Source organism: Pleuronectes platessa, chromosome 4 (genome assembly GCF_947347685.1).
Source record: "Pleuronectes platessa chromosome 4, fPlePla1.1, whole genome shotgun sequence".
NCBI lineage: Eukaryota > Metazoa > Chordata > Actinopteri > Pleuronectiformes > Pleuronectidae > Pleuronectes > Pleuronectes platessa.
The window spans coordinates 22,193,542-22,213,931 of NC_070629.1; the positions used below are offsets into that span (position 1 = coordinate 22,193,542).

General features: G+C 41.7%; 2 protein-coding genes across 2 annotated transcripts; both read left to right on the top strand.

Annotated features, from left to right (window-relative positions):
• Window positions 1-1,326: 1,326 nt before the first annotated feature.
• znf131 (zinc finger protein 131) lies at window positions 1,327-7,222 on the top strand. Its single transcript, XM_053421426.1, has 9 exons — window positions 1,327-1,480; window positions 3,245-3,392; window positions 3,485-3,586; window positions 3,938-4,082; window positions 4,196-4,301; window positions 4,479-4,670; window positions 4,796-5,171; window positions 5,287-5,417; window positions 6,085-7,222. Exons 2-9 carry the CDS (start codon window positions 3,263-3,265, stop codon window positions 6,610-6,612), a joined length of 1,710 nt encoding a protein of 569 aa, XP_053277401.1. The 5' UTR covers window positions 1,327-1,480; window positions 3,245-3,262; the 3' UTR covers window positions 6,613-7,222.
• A 156-nt stretch (window positions 7,223-7,378) lies between these two features.
• Window positions 7,379-19,994, top strand: nim1ka (NIM1 serine/threonine protein kinase a). The gene is made up of 7 exons (XM_053421427.1): window positions 7,379-8,423; window positions 13,816-14,341; window positions 14,817-15,183; window positions 15,340-15,452; window positions 17,145-17,266; window positions 17,415-17,561; window positions 18,024-19,994. Exons 3-7 carry the CDS (start codon window positions 14,864-14,866, stop codon window positions 18,780-18,782), a joined length of 1,461 nt encoding a protein of 486 aa, XP_053277402.1. The 5' UTR covers window positions 7,379-8,423; window positions 13,816-14,341; window positions 14,817-14,863; the 3' UTR covers window positions 18,783-19,994.
• Window positions 19,995-20,390: the final 396 nt, after the last annotated feature.

The window sequence follows — 20,390 nt, forward strand, 5'->3', positions numbered from 1 at the left end:
GAAGGAGTATCTATAAACCCCAGGTCGAGGTCGGCGTTTGGTGCAGTGCTACGTGATGACTTTGATGTAGCAGCCATCTGAGACGACAGAGAATAAGGTAATTTATCTTATTCTGTGACCCAGTGTTACTCATTAACAGCGTCTGACACCATGTGGCCCTCAAGAGAACACGCTGACCTGAACAACCTACAGTAATAAGACATATCAGCCTGTTTCAGATGGTCTGATTTCATAATGTTAAGATGACACCATATACCAATAAAGTTATAAAGGTATAAAGTTATTCAAGCTTGCAAATTTTGACGATGGACATTGACTCAGTTTAACCTGCAGGTTTTAACCTCTAACTGTTTAATCATATTCAGGATTTGCGCAGTGGCCTATTGTTACATAACCGGATTTCATATATCTTCCACCATTATTCTAACATTACCAGTTGTGTGCAATAATTACCATCCTCTTATTATTTAAACACCACCTGCGGTATTCCATATTATGTACAATATTCAATATCACTTCCTCCTTTTATTATTTCTACTTAGTGCCACTTTGTTTTAGTATTAGTTTCTCCGTCTCATGTGTCTTACATTTTCTTTTAGTGCTTATTTTATTCTCATTCCTATTCATATTTACTATTAGACACTAATATATACTCTGTTTACACTTTATATTTTTATTTAGTTAACAATACACTTCCACATTTATTGCTAGACTTAATTCTATATGGTTTTATCCATTGTATTGTATTCTACTCAATATTGTACTGTTGCTGTTGGGATTACTTTGGGATTGATTTCTACTTAGTGCCACTTTGTTTTAGTATTAGTTTCTCTGTCTCATGTGTCTTACATTTTCTTTTAGTGCTTATTTTATTCTCATTCCTATTCATATTTACTATTAGACACTAATATATACTCTGTTTACACTTAAACAGAGTACATATTTTTATTTAGTTAACAATACACTTCCGCATTTATTGCTAGACTTAATTCTATACGGTTTTATCCATTGTATTGTATTCTACTCAATATTCTACTGTTGCTGTTGGGATTACTTTGGGATTGACACAGTCTAATCTTATCTTATTTTATATTTATTTGATTATCAATCAGTAAGCAGATTTAACACTGGTCTACCTCACATTATACATTATTTGAAGTAAATATTATTTTCTGCAATGGCACATAACGTTTGATCTACAATAAGAGAAGTAACTACAGGTGGAAATGTCTTGTAAATAGACTTTTGTCTCTTTTGGGTCAGGATCACTTTTCCTTGTCTCCAGAGGCGGATCCCTCGAACACGTAAACACCTGTCACCAAGCAACGGTCCTCGGCGTCCTTGACTTCGCGGTGGATTGTGGGAAACTGAGGCCGGAGACTGGAACGACCGCCCTTTTTTATGGACCGACGGGTGTAGAAGCGAGCTTCATGCGTCGCGGGGAATATTGTGGCAGAACACGCGTGTGACCGAACTCCAGGTGAGTGAACCGACGTGTTTCCACGCGAACTTTGACCCGCGGTGGGTTTAACGAGGGAATACGAGCGGGAGATGTGTATTTTAATGCGCGGTTTGATGACGTAATGTTGATTGTCAAAAACGCGAAATGGCGAGCGTGCTAAGAGGCCCGTCGCCTGTTACACTGTAGGGGCTTTACCACGCGAGTTCCGCTCATGTTCCGGGATCGAACCCGGCACACAGATGTAGGTGGCCCCGGGGAGTCGGTCTGCGGTCAAACACACGTATCGCGTCTATGAAAGGGCTTGTTTTGCTCTGCGGAGTTGTGTGTTATGCTAGTGTGGCTAACAGCTAGCCAGGCTGGTTCCCTGGCTAATCTGCCCATGTGTGGGATCAGGAACTGAATTAGAGTCGCACCTCTCCAGGTTGTATCTCAGGACCCCTCCTCTGAATTCACTCACTTTCTCCTGAGCTGATTATTTTAGGTGTTCTGTTCCTGATCTCTGCTCCTGCTCTGATTCAACAAGTTGTGACTTCTTCTTTAGTGTCAGTATGAAATGTCTTGCTCTGTTAAGTTTGTTTCATTTCTGGTTACACAGCTAAAGACTTTAATGCTGTTTCTTTTTTCCTGCCATGTCAAATTTTAACAAATTAAATCATCTACATTAATTGATCCAAACTTCAAATATCTATATTCTGGCCCAAAAAAATAAGGGAACACTTAAATCACACATCATTAACCCATTGAGCGCTGGATTCAAAACCACATCCCAACACCGTTCTGAGCATGCTCCTTATGAGTCGGCTGATGGTGCGCATCTCCTCCCATACCTGGATCAGGGCATCAGTGAGCTCCTGGTCAGTCTGTGCTGGTACTTGAATATTAGAGGCACCAATACACAGCGTCCATGATCTTGAGACTGTGTGATGAGACACAGACAATCTTCTTGCGTCCGCATGTATGGATGTGCCATCCTGTACGAGCAGGGCTACCTGTGCAACCTGATTGGGCTGCACATATCGCCTCATGCTACCAGTAGTGACAGTAGGAGAACACAAAACTAGAGAATAATCAGTCAGGAAGGAGAAGGAGAGAACACCTGTCTGTGGCCACCACATGTAAAACCATTGCACCTTTTATCACTTTAATTTGCACCAAAGCATGCGAAATTAATTTACAGTCACTTGTGCTTCCTCATGGGTCAGATTGATATCCCTGAAAATAGAGGAAATGTGAAGCGGGGTCATGCAAAATGAGAACGTGTAGAAAGTTGCAGCAGTTTTATGTTTTTTATTATATATACCTAATGTGAGGTTAAGTATGACGAGAGCTTGAATAAAGATACAAATAAATCATATCAGACTGATTTTGGCTCCTCAGGGAACGCTGTGGTTTTGAAATCTGCTATACAATCTATCTTTACAAACAAAACAGCAAAATATTGAACAAATCTGAGGTAGATCAATTATGTGTTGTCCCCGCACAATATGCAAGTGTTGTATCTTTAAATACTGGACCTTGGTATATTTCTATCGATGAAAATTATTGATATTATGACCACCCCTAAGTCTTAAAGACGTGTGCAGGTTTGAACTTGTACTTTGATCTACAGTGTTAAAAAATGAGGTTTGAGTTGAATTTAGTGTCAGCCATTACAAAACTGTACTTTGGAATATTTTCTGTAACTCAGATGCTTGGTAAATGATAAGTAGTAAACCGAGCTACACAAAATTCTGAGTGATACCTTACTTTTCTTAAAAGTTTGTTTTCCTGTGTTCCCTGCAGAGAAGGACCTGGTGAATAATGGCGGCTGAAGTGGAGGTGGAGCTGGAGGGAGCCAGCGAGTACCCAGCACATTACAAAGTCATGATGGACAAACTCAATGAGCAACGGCAGCTGGACCAGTTCACAGACATAACTTTAATCGTGGACGGTAAGTAGTCATTCACTGTAGGTTATCTTCTAATGCCTTTAAGAAATGACCCAAGCAGCACTTCCAACTCCCATGTTTCCTATCTCTTGCAGGACACCAGTTCAGAGCCCATAAAGCGGTGTTGGCAGCATGCAGTCAGTTTTTCCACACGTTCTTCCAGGATTTTACACAGGAGCCACTGGTGGAGATAGAAGGTATTGTGTTCTACTTCAATTCTGAGAAAAGCATTGACAGGTGACTAAAATGCTTAAATGAAAATAGAGCTGATGTGAACAGACCAATCAGTATGGAGAAGTTAAAAAAATATAGATATATCTGCTGATACTAACTTCAAAATAAACATATAACTGTTTTTATCTCTCTTTGTATTTTATTTCCAAGCATATCGAGCGCAGCATTTTACAGTTGAAAGATATTTTGGTAGTGCCCCCTGATGGACACACTATGAAGTTGTGAGATATTTTTAAATGACCTTAAACCTACCCTGGTATTTATAAGGTGCAACAGCCTTAACTCACCACTGCTGCTTTGTCATCTTCCAACAGGTGTGAGCAATACAGCCTTCAGCCAGCTCATGGAGTTTACCTACACGGCTACACTAGCTGTATCTGGAGAAGAGGAGGCGTACGATGTGTGGAAGGCTGCAGAGTACCTCCAGATGCAGGAAGCCATCAAGGCGCTGGAAAATAAGTGAGACTTGCATGCCTATGTTGAACCTGAAGAAGCGGAATTGTGCCACTCGGGTTTAATTGATGTTATAATGATGTTGTTACCTCTCAACATGAGCTAATTCTGTCTTGTAGGATAAATGAGAAACCAGTGATGGAACAGAGCAAAGGTAAAAAGAGGAAGATTGCAGAGACCTCTAATGTGATCACAGAAACTCTACCCTCGGTGGAAGGAGAATCGGTAAGTAATGCCTAGATAATATAATCGCTTGACATTCAATTGACTGAAATGTTATTGTTTTCTTGTAGTGCATATTTCCACCAAAAAAAAAATCGACTCTTGCTGCTTCGAGAATGTAGGAATTGAACACAAGTGACCTTTACAATGTCAAGACTGAATATTTTCAATGTTCTCCAGGTGGAGATTGAGGTGATCGGGGATGGGGGCATTGAGGTGGAGGATTCGGGTTTAGAGGAGGTGGTCGATGCAGCAAAGAACGCCCAGTCTGCCTCGGACGACTCTGCTTTGGCTCTTCTTGCTGACATAACTAGCAAATATCAGCAAGAGGAACCTACAATACATATGATCAAGAAGGGAGGTATAGAAGAGGTATTGTCACTTTTTCATCAACGGTTGTTTTATTGTTTCTTTGGCTTATTAATTGGGAAGCTGTGGAGTAATAAACGTTGAAGAACTTACCAAAAAGTTTGAACTTCTGTGTTGGTGCTTGGCAGGATCTTGTGTATCAGGAGGAAACGGTGACTGCGTCCAAGGTGTTGGAGAACGTCGACATCGTAGAGGTCCAGATTTCACAAGTGGACAACGTGTTCCGATGCAACAAGTGCGACCGCTCCTTTAAGTTGTACTACCACCTCAAACAGCACCTGAAAACGCACCAGGGCGTATTGGAAAAGCCGCACGTGTGCAACCACTGCGGTCGACCCTACACGCGAGAGGGCGCCCTGAGGCAGCACATCAGCACGTTTCACTTCGAAGCAGAGGAGCTCTCTCGAAACCAGAAACCCCAAAAGAAAGTTCATGTTTGTGAATACTGTAAGAAGCACTTTGACCACTTTGGCCACTTTAAGGAGCACTTGCGGAAGCACACAGGTGAGAATGAAAAGCTGGATGAGCTCATATATAACCATAATTTGTCATGTTTGACCTGTGGGCCTCTTGTTACATGTCCTGAAGTACATGTCTGTCTTTTCGTGTCCATCTTTAGGGGAAAAACCTTACGAGTGTCCAGATTGCCATGAGCATTTTGCGAGGAACAGCACTCTGAAATGCCATATGGCCGCCTGTCAGAATGGGGCAGGAGCCAAGAAAGGACGCAAGAAACTCTATGAATGCCAGGTACAGTTTGTCCAGAATCAAGGCCAGAAAGCGCTGCGATTATAGAGTTGTGTCTTCAGTAGAAAACGGTTCTAATTCTGTATAAACTGATGCATTGTCAGTTTAGATTGAGTTGGTTTACCTTGGGGAATTTAATTTGACAGGTATTGACAAAATATAAACTGTGAACATCATCAAAGTGGAAACGCACGTCTGATACTATCTCAGTGGGAATGTTTAATATTAAATATTTGCATGTATTTCGATATTGGAATAAATAAATATTGCACATTTTTTAATTTCTATTATAAATATATAATTAATATTTGTTTGTGTGAGAAATAATAAGATAACCAGGGCTGTATGCCTCCCAAGTAATACTGTGGGCCTGAGCCTCCTTCCTGCATGAAAGACAAGATTCTCGTGTCACTTCCATCTAAAATGTAGGTCTAGGTGAAACAAGCAAATGCTTGTAAAAACGGTGGTACTGATGGCAGAAGTCACAGCCTAATTGGGTAAAACTATTTCCACTCCCAAGTCATATAAAAAAAAAATCCAGTAGTTGGCAAAATGATATAGTTTCATGCTAGCTACAGTTGGCCCAATATTCTAGCAACAGCAGGGCCAAATGCTCCTTTGACTGTCTGTGACCTTGTCCTATTGTTTCCTCCTCTACCGCCTCCACCAGGTCTGCGGCAGTGTGTTTAACAGCTGGGACCAGTTCAAAGACCATCTCGTGAGCCACACAGGCGACAAGCCCAACCACTGCACCGTGTGCGACATGTGGTTCACTCACCCGAAAGAGCTTAAGATGCACCTGAAGGACGCCCATTCCATTGAGGACAGCAAGTCAACTGAAGAACTGGTCATTACAGACCCTGCTGCCACCGTCGCCCTCGCTATAGCAACGCAGAGCATAGAAGGAACTGAAACGGTCCTGTTGGACGACGGCATTCAGGTGGAACACGTCACAGTGGAGCCCGTAGATATGATGGAGATGGAAGAGACTGCAACGGTGGTGGTGGAGGACGAAGGGGTGACGGAGATGTGTGAGGAGGACATGGAGAGACTGAAGCAGGCTGGGGTGCAGATCCAGGTGGTGCATGTGACCACGACTGAAGTTGACGGTCAGCAGGTTGTGGAATCTCAGGTGGAGGTAGAGCTGGAGGGGGAGATGGTGAACGTTGAGGAAGTAGAACACGCAGCGGATGTATGAGAATGTGAAAATGACTCGAAGGACATTCTCACCGTGAATGGCTGCATTATCGTGCAGCTGACATTTGAGCTTCCATACAGAACACTGCATGCAGGATCCAGCACGACACCATGATATGTTCTGCTCTCTGCCATCATGTTGAATGACTTTGTTCCTGGCAACATCACTCTTTGAACTTCTAGAGATGAGTAACTTCCTGCTTATCAAGCTGTATTTATGTTAACGCTGTTTGCCGTCATATCCCATATTTTTGAAGACTTCACTGCTTCATCAACCTATTGTAATGTGTGTTTATTTTTTTATTTTTGTCTTTATCTCAACTCGGATTTATATTTTGGATCACTTGCCAAGAGAATTGGACACTGAATGAAATGTTCCCATTGCAGCTCATAAAACAGCTGCTGCCTGTTGCTGAAGCTCATCAGTGCTAATGCTACAGTTGTGTTCAAACTTATTTTAATATTGAGTTTATGGTGTTTTTGTAGGAAAAAGTCAAATAGGAATTAAAACTGGTTTCCAGAATGGGCTAAAAGTCTTGCAACCATCTTCAGAGAGCTTGATAGTCTTAGTGAGGTAAAGATACACTTTAAATGTCTTTAATATACCTTCAGACTTTGTTTGATTATTTGTTTTCTTCAATTGATAAAATGGCAATAATCTGAACGGTGATGAACCCACAGACGTTTGCATCCAAGTCTGCTGTTCCCCTTTGCTTTTGGTTTATCAGCTGTAACTTCACTGGATTCAGCCTCTGTACATCACCTACACAAAACAACACATGCACTGCCGGCTACTATTTGGTGGAGCCAGAATCTGTATTTCCCTCAGGATCTGTTGGAAATGTTTGCATCTCTAACCATCACTGAGGGTGACAATGTTGTGTTAATATCAGGATTACACTGACCCATAGTGGCCAAAAATAGTTATTGTGGACATCAGGGAGTGGCAGAATAATCCTCATGAGCCGTATGTTGAAAATCTATTTTTCTTCTGTTCTTATATGATGAATATTTTGGTCTAGCGTTTCTATTTGTAAAGTTATTTGTAGTTCATCAGCTGTTTGAGGAATCACAGGGATGACATTCTCCCAAAAGTCTTTTACATCAGGATTTTGATATTCACTTGAATGAGATTCATCTAAATGTGACATGAAATGAATAACATCCACATATTGCTCATCTCATCTTCACCCCTGCCAGTGAAAAAAACATACATGTTGCGCTGAAAAGTATGAAACCCAAACTTTTGACTTCAGTATCAGAAGTACTTTATTGATCCTGGGGGGAAATTGGGGTTTGTTGTCATTCCAGTCAAGAATGTACATATATTAAGACAATAACAAAACATAGAAATAGAAAATATAAGCATGAGTTTAGATTTCCCATTTATCAACCGAAGCTGCTCTATTTTCATTATTGGGTTATCAAGCATTTACCTGTCCAGCAGACTGGTCCCCTGACCCCACCTCGACCCTGTGCCGTGTTAATACCCGGCCCACGGGGACACTCACGGGTTAAGTTACCTGGCTCTGTTCGCTCCTGTGGCCGCAGACTGGAGCTAAACGGATCCTGCGGCTCCATCCGTAATTCTCGCCTCCCATTGGCTCGGACGCGCGCGGTGCACTCTGTGAGGGCGCCGCCGATTGGTCGACGCACCTGCCCGTCACGTGGATTTCCCCTCACAACAGACTTAGGGAGCAGCTGCAGCAGGAGAGCAGGAGGCTCAGTGCGCTGAATGTCACCGGAGAACATGATCTCCGCACCGGGGAGGGAGGTGCAGGTCGGCGGGCTCCTGTGGAGGAGGTGATCCAGGTAAGATGTGTGGCTGCTCTTCTCTGTGCTGGTGGGTCTGTGGTGAGAAACGCGCTGGTTGATGTGGGCAGTGGCCTCCTGCTCCTCCTGCTTCTCCTCCTGCTGCTGCTGGGGATGAGAACTGTTGACTGTCATTCACTTAACTGACGCAATTCAACATTGAGTTACGCAAAATGTGCGTTTTGAATCACATCAGAGCCGCATCCTGGTTGGCCACTCTGCAGCACCTCTAATAGTCCCCTCTGCAGGGGATGGAGCTCGTCTCGTACGGGTTAAAACAATGTGATTTAATCTCCTAACCTCGTTACCTATATATTTTAAAATCAAACTATGGTCTTGTGTTATCAATGCAGCACTCCTGAGAGGGATCACCTGGCTGTTACGCACGCACGTGACGCACGCACACGCGCAGTAAACAGATCAAAAGTTCTGGGGGGTGGGGGGGATCCACAGTTTGGATGAGACTCTGCTCCGTCAGCCCTCTTCTGCCTCCGTGTGCTGAGGTAGACAAAGCTGGAGGACAGCAGGTTATGAGAGGACACAGTCTGGCTGCAGCACCTGTTGCTCTGATGAGCTCTTATCTGCAGCAGCCATCATAAAAAGAAGCTTCTCCTGCAGGTTGAGGACATTTTAACTGAAGGTTCAGGAGCAAGAGATTTATTGCCACCAATCAGCAAATATTGATACAGATTACAAGCATTGTTAGGGAATAATGGTTTAACCACCAAAACCTACCTGTGATTATAAGGACTTATAAAGCTTGGAACTAGAACTGGTTACACTTCTCATACACGTTGACTGGGTTATTTGCATTTTGGCAAAGAAAGAGGAGAGATCTGAATGACTCAGCTGCCAGATTCAGATGTCACAGTCTTCCCCATCAACATTTATTCCACTGATCCATCAGTTGGCTCCATTTTGTGTCTTTAACTACACTATTTATGTTTTTTTCCCCCCTTCCTTCATCAATATGTAAACTATTTAAAACCATGTGATAAAGAACCAAAACTTAAAATTCTGAAAAACAAATACATCATCCCTTAATTCCTCTGACCTGGATTGAAAGCTGAATGCATTTATATATTCTAGAAGAATCTTTCATATTGTTTATTTCTCCCTGAATAAGAATGTTTCTAATCTTTTGAAATGCGCAGACAGCGAACAACATTTAAACCGGTGAGATTTCAAATTTCAGGCACCAGGCGCAGCAGTAACAGTGTCCCGTGCATTGTTGTGTTATTGTGCTCTGAGCACAAGGCGCCATGGTAACTTTGTTCAGGCCTCAGAGACGTCTTCATCTCTCTGTCGCTCTCCAAGATGTATGGGGAACTACACAGCAGTGTGTGTGTGTGTCTTTGGGAAGAACAGTGTGTGTGTAGATAAATAAGACTGAGTGAAATTTTTGCAGTCCCAGGTATTGGAACTCAATTATTTCCACCTCCTTTGGTTTTAGCGCATCCACAGTGGTGTGTTCAGCTCTGGTTTGGACTATGTGTGGTTATGTGTCAGGGGGGTGGGATTTAGAGGTCACCCTTTTTTTGGGGAACTGGAAAATGTGAAATATTTGCCCCATAGATTCCAGTGAGGCCTGTCTCTCTGTTCCTAGGGCCCGTGGTCCTCATTGTTGCAGCCCTTTCACCGTTGAGCTCTTTATTCTTGTCAGCCGTGTGTCTCAATTATCACACTGGGGAGCTTTATGTGGGTACAGCTCACTCTCCGGGTGTGTATTTACACGAGTGCACTTGTGCATGTGTTTGTCTGAGGGAAAATGGTGCGCGTGAATGTGTGTGCACTGGCGCGTGCGTTGTCTTTGTGCCCGGATGCATAATGGCAGTGAAAAATGTAGAATGGGATGCAAACACAGGCTGGACTGAGGGAATGGACTCAAAAGTGATTTTTTTTTTTTTTAAAGAGACAAATCGGAGAGGAGGAACTGTTCTGCAGATATACGCTGCACAGCTCCTGTCTCCTCATATACATCGTCTTCAGGCACAGACAGGCAATTAGGTAAGAATTACTAATTCTCGATCCACAGCTGCTGTGGAAGGGCTCTCGTGTTTTCTGTTGTTGGAGTGTGTGAAGAGGCTGCTGATGGTAGCACGAGTGCACCAGCGCAATCTCTCCTCCCTCCCTTTAGGGACCCTCAGACACATGATTGACTGTCTGGTGAGTAAGGACCCACACTTGGCACAGCTGATTGTGTTTGCTGATGAAGGGGGAGGCTGTTTTCAGACCCAGAGACTGGACCGTGGTAAACAATTCATATAGAGGGTTTTTTAGCTATGTCTGTAAATCAAACATTTAGCAAGTTAGGACGGGATGTGGCTCGGTCCTCACTACATCACAAGAATGATTTAAACATAACCCCAGAGTTGGTTTGGACAATAAATCAATATTTATAATTATCACAGTATAATGTTCTTAAATAGCAACATAACATTAAACATCATTATATATAGATATGTTGCTCATGTATTGTGTCAGCACTGTGAGGATGTTTAACACGTGATCGATCTACCTCAGATTTGAAACCAGGCTCCCACAGTCTTTAAAATTTAAAACTTCCAACACACATTCAGTATAGATTTGCTTATTCTCAATTTGTATAAGTAATATTTTGTACTTAAACCATGTAAGGTATCTTTAATGGTCAGACCAGCAGCCAGAACATATTTTTAAAATTATTATATTTTAAATTTTGAGATATAAAATGTTGGCGAATGTCCTGGACTTATAGTTTGACTAAAATGACCTTTGTTGCTTAATGCATTGATTTCAGCATTAAGCTAGTTACTGTGTAATAGACATGTAAAGTGCTCCTGTTGGTGTGTGTTCTGTCTTCTCTCAGACACACACACATTTCCCTTGGCTGCTCTGCTTGCTCGACGCTGTCTCACACAGCACTGCAGTGTGCTCTCTGTCTTCACACTCTGTGCTGGTTAATACCTAATCCTCAGCCTGAGCAAAGAAGACAAACAAACATGCTGGTTCAGTGTCCATCACCAAGCAACCACGGAGATCTGTTATCCAGTGGATCCAGTAAAGCACAAAGCAATCTGGGAAGATGCTCGTCTAAAGACGGACCCTCGGTGGAGAAACTCTCCACTTGATGCTATAATACGTCAGTTCAGTTTTGAAAACCAGCTTTATAAGTATAGTTTTTGGAACATATTTGTAAAGTTGATATTTTTCATGTTTTGGTTGAAAAAAGTGGGAATGGTCCAATAAACTATTTGTGAATATGTTCCAAGACGTATTAATCCATCATTTACATAAAATGATCAAGTATATATCCATCTGCAATTGAAAAATACAATTTCCTCATCACTTTAGAATTAGTCTTGCTCTCCTCTTATTATTTATTGCATTTATCTCATGCACGCTTGTCCTTTAGTCTTTTTTATTTACACACATAAAAGGCTGGTGTAGCTTTGTGCTGTAAAGAGGAGGCCTCTCGTCTCTTGGCCAGGCCTTTCTCGGCCGCCTGAGATCAATGCTTAGATATTCATGGTGTGATGATAGCAAGGTGTTTGAAAGGCTGGGAGACTTCAAGCCTGACAAAGGAGAATGGCTTTGATTTCCCAGAGCAGCTTAAACATAGATTCATTCATCTTTATATATAGAGAACAGAGAGCAACCTCCAGAACACCGTGTTACTCCTGTCTCAAACACACACACACACACACACACACACACACACACAGACCCATAAACACACGGCACACAGTGTCCTCTTCTGACTCAAAATAAAAATGCAAACTTTATATAAAACTGAGGGAGAACAAGATAAATATTTTCTGTCAGTTTTACACAACCTCCTTTTTGTTTTTTAATTTGTTTTTTCCAACTCTTGATTATTGACATCACTATGGCCATATTACTGGGTCACCAATTTGTATTTGTATTTACTTCTCCTGGTCATTTGCTGACATTAAAATCCACAGAGAGAGATTGAATTGCCACATTAGGCCCTGTGATGCTTTGAGGATGTACTAAAAGGCTGCTGGCGTCAGTTGTGCAGGATAAATGTTGAGTGTACTAATTGTAAGTCGCTTTGGACAAAAGCGTCAGCCAAATGACATGTAATGTAATAAAGCCGGTTAACTTTATTTCTATGAAGAGATCAAACCCCTCAAAATAGGCTCTGGCTTCCCTACAGTACCACTCAGCATCACTCTTGTTTGTTCCTATTAAGGATGTAAATCATTTTTTAAAAGCTGAGCAACTTCCTAAAATACTATAAAACATTACTCAAACATGAGTACAAATTACAATACAGCAAAATCATATACTCCACTACAAAGTGTTTGCTGCAAAATGTAGTTGTGCTGAGACATGTGTGGACTGGGCTGAGTATCCTGTGTGTATATACAGTCACTGCTGTATTCAGGTGTTGGGTTCAATAGAACAATGGACTTGCACTGGTAGAAAGTAAGTGCACACTATTATTCTGTTCAACACCTCAGTAAGTAATGGGGAATTAGAAAGTAAAGACAATTCAGGCCAGTCCAGTTCATTCAGTTCACAGGTTAACACTAATACAAATAATTATGCCTACAACTAATGTGTTTACTGTATATATTTATTACTTTTTTCAAGTTGTTTTGTTCACACTAACTCAACGTGACAGAAAACTTTGCATTAAATGTGACCCATTACATTGAGTCTTTGTAAATACAGATACATGGACATTTGAAATGTAGTTGAAATTAAATAATTAGAGTAATAATTATTTTTTGAATGCATGTAAGAGAGATTTTGTGAAGTTTATTTGGCTAAATTGAATTGTTTCTTCCATGTCAGTGTTCAGCTTCACCTAAGAATCACCTTCTACTTTTCCCTCTCGGGGGACATTGTTAGAGCTTTGCTGTCAGAGCAGCATGCAGGTATCACCTCATTACAAACATACATGCACACACACACACACACACACACACACACACACTGACATTAGGGAGTACCGGTCATTACTCATGTTTTTTATTTGAAATGTGAAGGTTAGTCACGCTGGTATTTCATGCTGGTAGAATCCCCTTGTTGGCCGAGAGTCATGAGGATCTCGCTCATTTGTCCGTTCTGGCTCTCACGGCAACGTCAGTCTTTGTTGCCCTCGGAGGACGGGACTCGAGCGCTACGTGAGGCAGGGATTACAACCCACATTAACGGGCACTCAAGCAGACAGTGAAGGGTTACACCTGCGTTGACATGTGAACTCAAAGTTTCACATTTCAAAGACACTTGATTCATAGAAAAAATCCAGTTCTCAAAAATATTCTAAATGATATAAATGAGATTATAAAGAAAAAAGTTGGACTAGCAAAAGGAAAAGGAGGGTTTCCATTTTAACATTAATGACATTTGTTTTGTGTCGTTCTTGTGCTTTTTTTTCCAGGTTGTCTTGATGAATGTCCCACCCTGACACTATCATCTGTTCAGCCTCTTTCTCCCGACCCTTCATCTCCTCATCCCTCCTCCTCAGCCTGTGACCTATTTATACCCTGGACACTCAGGAGAGCCCATTAAAGCTCCACAGATCTCTTCAGACACGACCATGATGGTGAATCTAACAGCAAGCAAAACCTGCTATCCTATCTTCAGCCTCGGCTCCTCTTCTTCAGCAGCTTCAAATGAGGAAAACTAAAACTTTGATTGCTGGAAGTTCTTGAAATGCATGAGACTGCGGCTGCAGTCCGCCCCTGATATTCCACTGTGGTGAGGACCGGTGTCAGTTGCAGCTCGTTTGGGAATTCTGGACGCAGCATGTGCTTGGGTCTGCGGAGCCTTGGAGCTTCTTACTCGTTGAGTTGAGTAAAAGAAAACACATCAGTAACATGTGTTTTTTGACTTGGCGGTCTCTATAGCTATGAGATTTGGGACTCTGAAAGGATTTAGCTGCGACATGGCTCACATATCTGAAGGTACGTTGAATGAATTTCCTTCAAATCAGCTGTTACAATGGAATAAGAATGTATTTGATTCAATATTTATATTAAAGCATTTAATGAACCTGCAGGAATGAATAATGAATGTGCTGGCTATTTCACTTTAGCATTTTTATTTTACAGCCTATGGATATATGTGAGGAACAACACTTTGATTACACAAAGAGTGTGTGTCGCAAAACCATGAATATTTAATGTATGATTAGACAAGAACATTTGAATAACACATGTTGAAGTGGGCTTTATATAGATTTAATGAGAAGTAACACCAAATATATTATTAATGCAGTGTTCTTTGTTGCTCTCATTTATTTGAAGTTTAAAGAACATCAGAACATCAATGAAAGTGCATCAGAAAACACACCACATGTAGTCAAGAAATATACTGTTTTAAAAATGTTGTAAGAATCTAACAACGAACCCACTGTTTGTGTTCTTTGTGTGCACCCAGTCATGCAGCCCTACCTGCCATGAGCTAAGTCCACTCCACCTTGCAGGATGACTGCTGTCTGCCCCGCTGAGAACAGTCCAGAGGGGACTGCAGCCGGGGCCAGGGCAGCAGGTTCTAAGGGGTCGGCGTCGGGGCCAGCGGGCACTGCTGGGAGCAGCTCAGTTTCCGGGGTACAGACCGGCAGAGAGTCTAATGGAGACTCAGTTGGAGGCTCCGTCGGAGGCACAGCTGTGGTTACTGGTGGCCAACGGTACAGCCGCTGGAGCCGCCAGGACAGCTCCGACATCAACACGGACGATGAGGGAGCCACCATCCGCCGCCTCACTCCACTGGAACGGCTGAACCTGGATATGTGCCAGGATGACAGGTGGGAGAGAAAACAGAAATCCCCTTTTTATTTCTTCAATTTAGGAATTCGATAGATTTTTATTTCTCTTTCCTTTGCTCACCTGCCATGCAGTGAAATCCTTTCTGTGGTGGCTCTTCTCTTCTTGGTGTAACATCTTCTGTAATGTGGTCACAGGGTCGTCCGCGAGATGACAGTGGGAAGAAGAATTGGCTTCTACAAAATTCGAGGAGAGATCGGTGTTGGAAATTTCTCCCATGTCAAGCTGGGAATTCACGCCCTCACCAAAGGTCAGAAGCTGATATGATATTAATGAAATGAAACCGTGCGACACATGCACAGGGATAATAAAATGTCAGTTGTACATGTTTTTGGGAATGACTGTAGAATATCAGTCTTTAAAGATAAAAGATTCGCTCTTGGCTCTGCTCTTCTTCCTAGATTTAAGTGATAGTGAGGCTGATGAGCTGCAACACCAACAAGTGTGATCTTATGTAGCCATTCACCAACAAGGGGATGTGTTCCGGGTCAGGGGGCTGACACAGCCACACAGAGACAGACTGTCTGCTGCCCTTGAACAGATGGATTGATTAGAGATCTTCAGTTTCCTTAGCGACGGCTGAAATTGCTGCATGCTTCATCAAAGGCTAAAGAGAGAGAGGAGATTGTGCGTGTGTTAGTGTGTGTCCTTGCAGGATAGTATGTACTCTACTGTGTGTGTGTGTGTGTGTGTGTGTGTGTGTGTGTGTGTGTGTGTGTGTGTGTGTGTGTGTGTGTGTGTGTGTGTGTGTGTGTGTGTGTGTGTGTGTGTGTGTGTGTGTGTGTGTGTGTGTGTGTGTGTGTGTGTGTGTGTGTGTGTGTGTGTCACACTCAGTCCTCCAAAAACAATGTGAGCTGCGATGCATTTTAAATGCTCATTGAAAGCGATGTCACAGCTGAAAGGGAGTCTAATACCAGCCTGAATAATGTATAACGATGCACAATTAGATATCTCAACACCATTTTGCCCCTTAAGAACTTTCCTGTATTTAGTTACCTGAGGTTTTATTTTATTTATCTTTATGAATCATTAATCAGTTGCGTGAGTCTCAAACACTGTATGTAAAGTCATTTTGAGCTTTTGCAGTTGTTTGATTTCTACATTTTTTTAATTTGCACAATGTTTCTTGAGCATTTAAAAAATGTGGTTTGTTAAATTTGATTCCGGAAAACAAAGTAGCCACAGTAATTCATCTGTCTGTTACCCCTGTCTAATTTGATATTCACTGATTTGACGTTTCATATCTGCTTAGACTTTAGATCACAGCACTAAAACAGGTTTCCCTCAGCTGGAGCTGAAAGTGAGAGTTCACCCCTGGGGAGAACATAATCAGGAAAATTGGTTTCTGGTGGCAGTTAATCCTCCATCAAATTATCTGGAGCAGAGCGTCAGGCCTGGTCACTTCAGGGACAGTTCTGCGTTCGCTAGTTGGAACCAGGCCACAATTTTCTATCCTCCAGATACAGTACATGATTTATCAGAGAGTTTAAATTAAATTAGTCGTGATGCACAGCGATAGACACGATGAAAGTATGAGGACCTTATCAAAGAAAAATCTATCTGAGGTTTCCAGAATAATGTTAATATATAACAAGGAGAAAGTTTTAATTTAATGAGAAAAAAGTCTATCTTGCAAGAACCAAGAAACCTTTTAATTTAAGGGGGAAAGGTCTATATCACGAGTATTACGAATTAAAAAAAAAACATATATATATATATATATATATATATATATATATTCTCTAAAATTACATATATTCTAAACCTACTATTTTACCCTCATAACAAAATACAAAACCAGTATTTGTTCCACTTTTTTACAATATCACCTTATTTCTGGTATAAACTGTATTTTTCTGCATGGTTGAAGTGAATCCACTTTCTCTTTAGAAATGTGTCTCTGATATTTAGTTTCACTGATCTTTCTCTGATCCGTCTCCAGACAAGGTGGCCATAAAGATCCTGGACAAAACCAAGCTGGATCAGAAGACCCAGAGGCTGCTGTCCAGAGAGATCTCAAGCATGGAGAGACTGCACCATCCCAACATCATACGCCTCTATGAGGTTCCACTCACACACCACACACTCTCCTCTTGATTTGGATATGACCATTAGCTGATCACAAGGGGCTTTCTCAGGGATCACACCGTGTGGGGACATCCAGTTCTCATCTGAGTAATGCATTCTGACAGGACGTCTTTTCCCTCTTCAGGTGGTGGAGACGTTGACACGGCTACACTTGGTGATGGAGTATGCGGGGGGAGGGGAGCTCTACACCAAAATTACCACGGAAGGGAAACTTTCTGACGCCGATGGCAAGATTGTCTTTGCTCAGATCCTCTCTGCTGTTCAACACATGGTCAGAACATAGGAGTTTATATTGAATATTAAGGAAACCACATCTCAATCTGAACGTTATCTTTGTAAGATTTAACCACATCTCAAAACTATATGTCGAAATAACATTGACCATTTAGATTTTTGTATCTGATCATTTACTTTAGTCTATACAAAGATGTTCAACATGACACCTCCCCAAAATTTAAACTAAATCATCTCTATTGCCATCTGGTGGCTGGCTGCATTTTAGATATAAAACTCCACCTCCTCCATGTAAGCATATTGGACCTGGACTTAACCTATGAAATATTGTTATCTTAAAGATACCTGTAATTTTAGGTAGTTCTTACCACACTAATATTTCCTTTTCTTTCAGGTAAATTTGGTTCTCATGAGTTATATGATTGGGGTGGAATATCATGATTGACAGCTGAGACTGACCCGCAGTCATTGATCTCAGTTTTTCATTTTTCTCCCACAGCACGAGAGCAACATCATCCACCGTGACCTGAAGGCAGAGAACGTCTTCTACACCGGCAGCTCGTGTGTCAAGGTGGGGGACTTTGGCTTCAGCACGCTGAGCCGCCGGGATGAGACACTTAACACGTTCTGCGGCTCTCCGCCTTACGCTGCACCTGAGCTCTTTCGAGACGAGCATTACGTCGGCATCTTTGTAGACGTCTGGGCCCTCGGTGTGATGCTGTTCTTTATGATGACGGGGGCCATGCCCTTCAGGGCAGAGACGGTGGCCAAACTGAAGCGATGCATCCTGGAGGGGGCCTACATCCTGCCCTCCTGGGTGCCAGAGGCGTGCCAGAGGCTGATCAGAGGGATCCTTCAACCCATTCCATCTGACCGCTGCAAGGTGGAGCAGATGATGGGCTGTGAGTGGCTCCTCCCAGTGGACTTCCCGCGGTCCATGGAGCCCTTTAAACTGGACCCGTCCTACCTTGCAGAGGGGGATCCACCTGAACTCAGGGAGGAGGAGATGGAGGTAAAGGCAGCGCTGGAGACACTGGGAATCACCTCAGAACACATTCTCAACAACCAGGGGAAAGACTGCAGGAGCTCCATCACCGGGGTCTACCGGATCCTGCTGCACCGTGCTCACAAGAGGCGGGCTGTTCACAGCGTGCCTGCAGCCGCCAAGGTTGTCGGACCAACTAAAACAAGTAAAAAGGAGCGACTAAAAGTGTACCGTAATTTACGGCACACGTCTAAACTCTGCGTGATTCTGTGACGAAATGCTCTGCTCCACTCTGAAAACTCAATGACTTAACACCTCGTTTCCACAAAGTTTAATTTCGTGTCCATAATTCTGTGTCTTTTATGGATTCTGCCCCCTAGTGGTCACTGCACAGAATGTATTTTTTATAGGTGGTGGAGCCATGGGAGAGGGCTGATTTTACTTTACTATACTTTCAAATTGCTGATTTAAAGAAAGTTGTTATGTTGATTGTATTGCTATCAATATATCTATGGATATATTCAAATGATTAATTATATATTATCTATATAATGTACATACAAATTCTCAGTGTGGTTGATCATGGTAATATTCAATCTTTCAGATTAACTGAATTGAATGAAATAGCCTTTTAGCTAAATATTTTTTATGCTAACTTGCAGTGCATATGATTTGTCCAACATCGACAACCAAGCATGGAGTATGGGAGTTTCACTGCACTTCCAAATCAAGGAAGTTTCCATAGAAAAGAATACTCTTCATGTTGACGTGGATATGGACATTGAGCTATGTGGAAACGAGGTGTTCTAGTCTTGGTTGAGCCTGCATGGACTTCATTAGAAATAAAAAGTGCTTTTCAGTCCAGCATTATAAGGCACATTGAAATATCACAGTATATAACCCTACTCTGCTCCTGAAATCTGGGATTTCTTACTTTAGTATCTCTCTTATAGTTAGTAAAATTAGTCTCTGTGAGAATGCTGCCACCATTGATTTATTATCGACTCTTTTTTTGACATGGACCTATTCCTCATGAGATTTGGGAATGTTATGAAATTCGATTTAAGGACACATAACGAGGATTAGATGGCATACATAACTTTGATTTGGGTCTTGCAGGTCAGATAGTTGTAGACCACAAGTCTTACTTAGTTACTCAATGTAGCATGGATCTTAAAGAAAAGATTCTGAAATTCAAATCCTGATGAGGCGATGAGTGGTGAAGCACATGAAATAGGTTTTTATTGTTGATTTGCACTTTTCTTCCAATGCCTTAGTTTTCTGTGATGCTATGAAATCAGACGGTCTTGTTTCATTTAAATTTTGTTATTTTATTTCTTTCCCTGTTGCTTGAAAAAGTCAAGACATGACATGAGGCTAAAAATATAAACCAATAAGTTGAATCCTTTTCAGTTTTGAATCAGGTTATTTCAGTATGTATTTCAGTTATATATACATTTTTTGTTTTATATAATTTGATGCAATGTCGATGATCATGTGTTGATTAAAATACTTTTAAAATTGAAATGCATCAGATTTCTGTATTCTGTTTGTCTCTAACACACACACACACACACTCACTAATACACACACTCTCTTGGGAGATGCGATACAGATTATTGACACCTGAAGTTCAACCTGTGATAAGGACACAGACATCAAAGCGTTTTAAATCATCCACATGTGACTGACATATTTTGTACTTTAAGAAAAACATTCTCCCTATTATGTTGATATTTTAAACACTTACAAAAGCAATGATCCATATATTTGTCCATATAGATAGATACCAGCTGACATTGGGTATAGATAATATTAATAATAATAAGTGTGATCATCGTTTTGATTGTGATTTTTATGATTATTATAAGTAGAAGATGA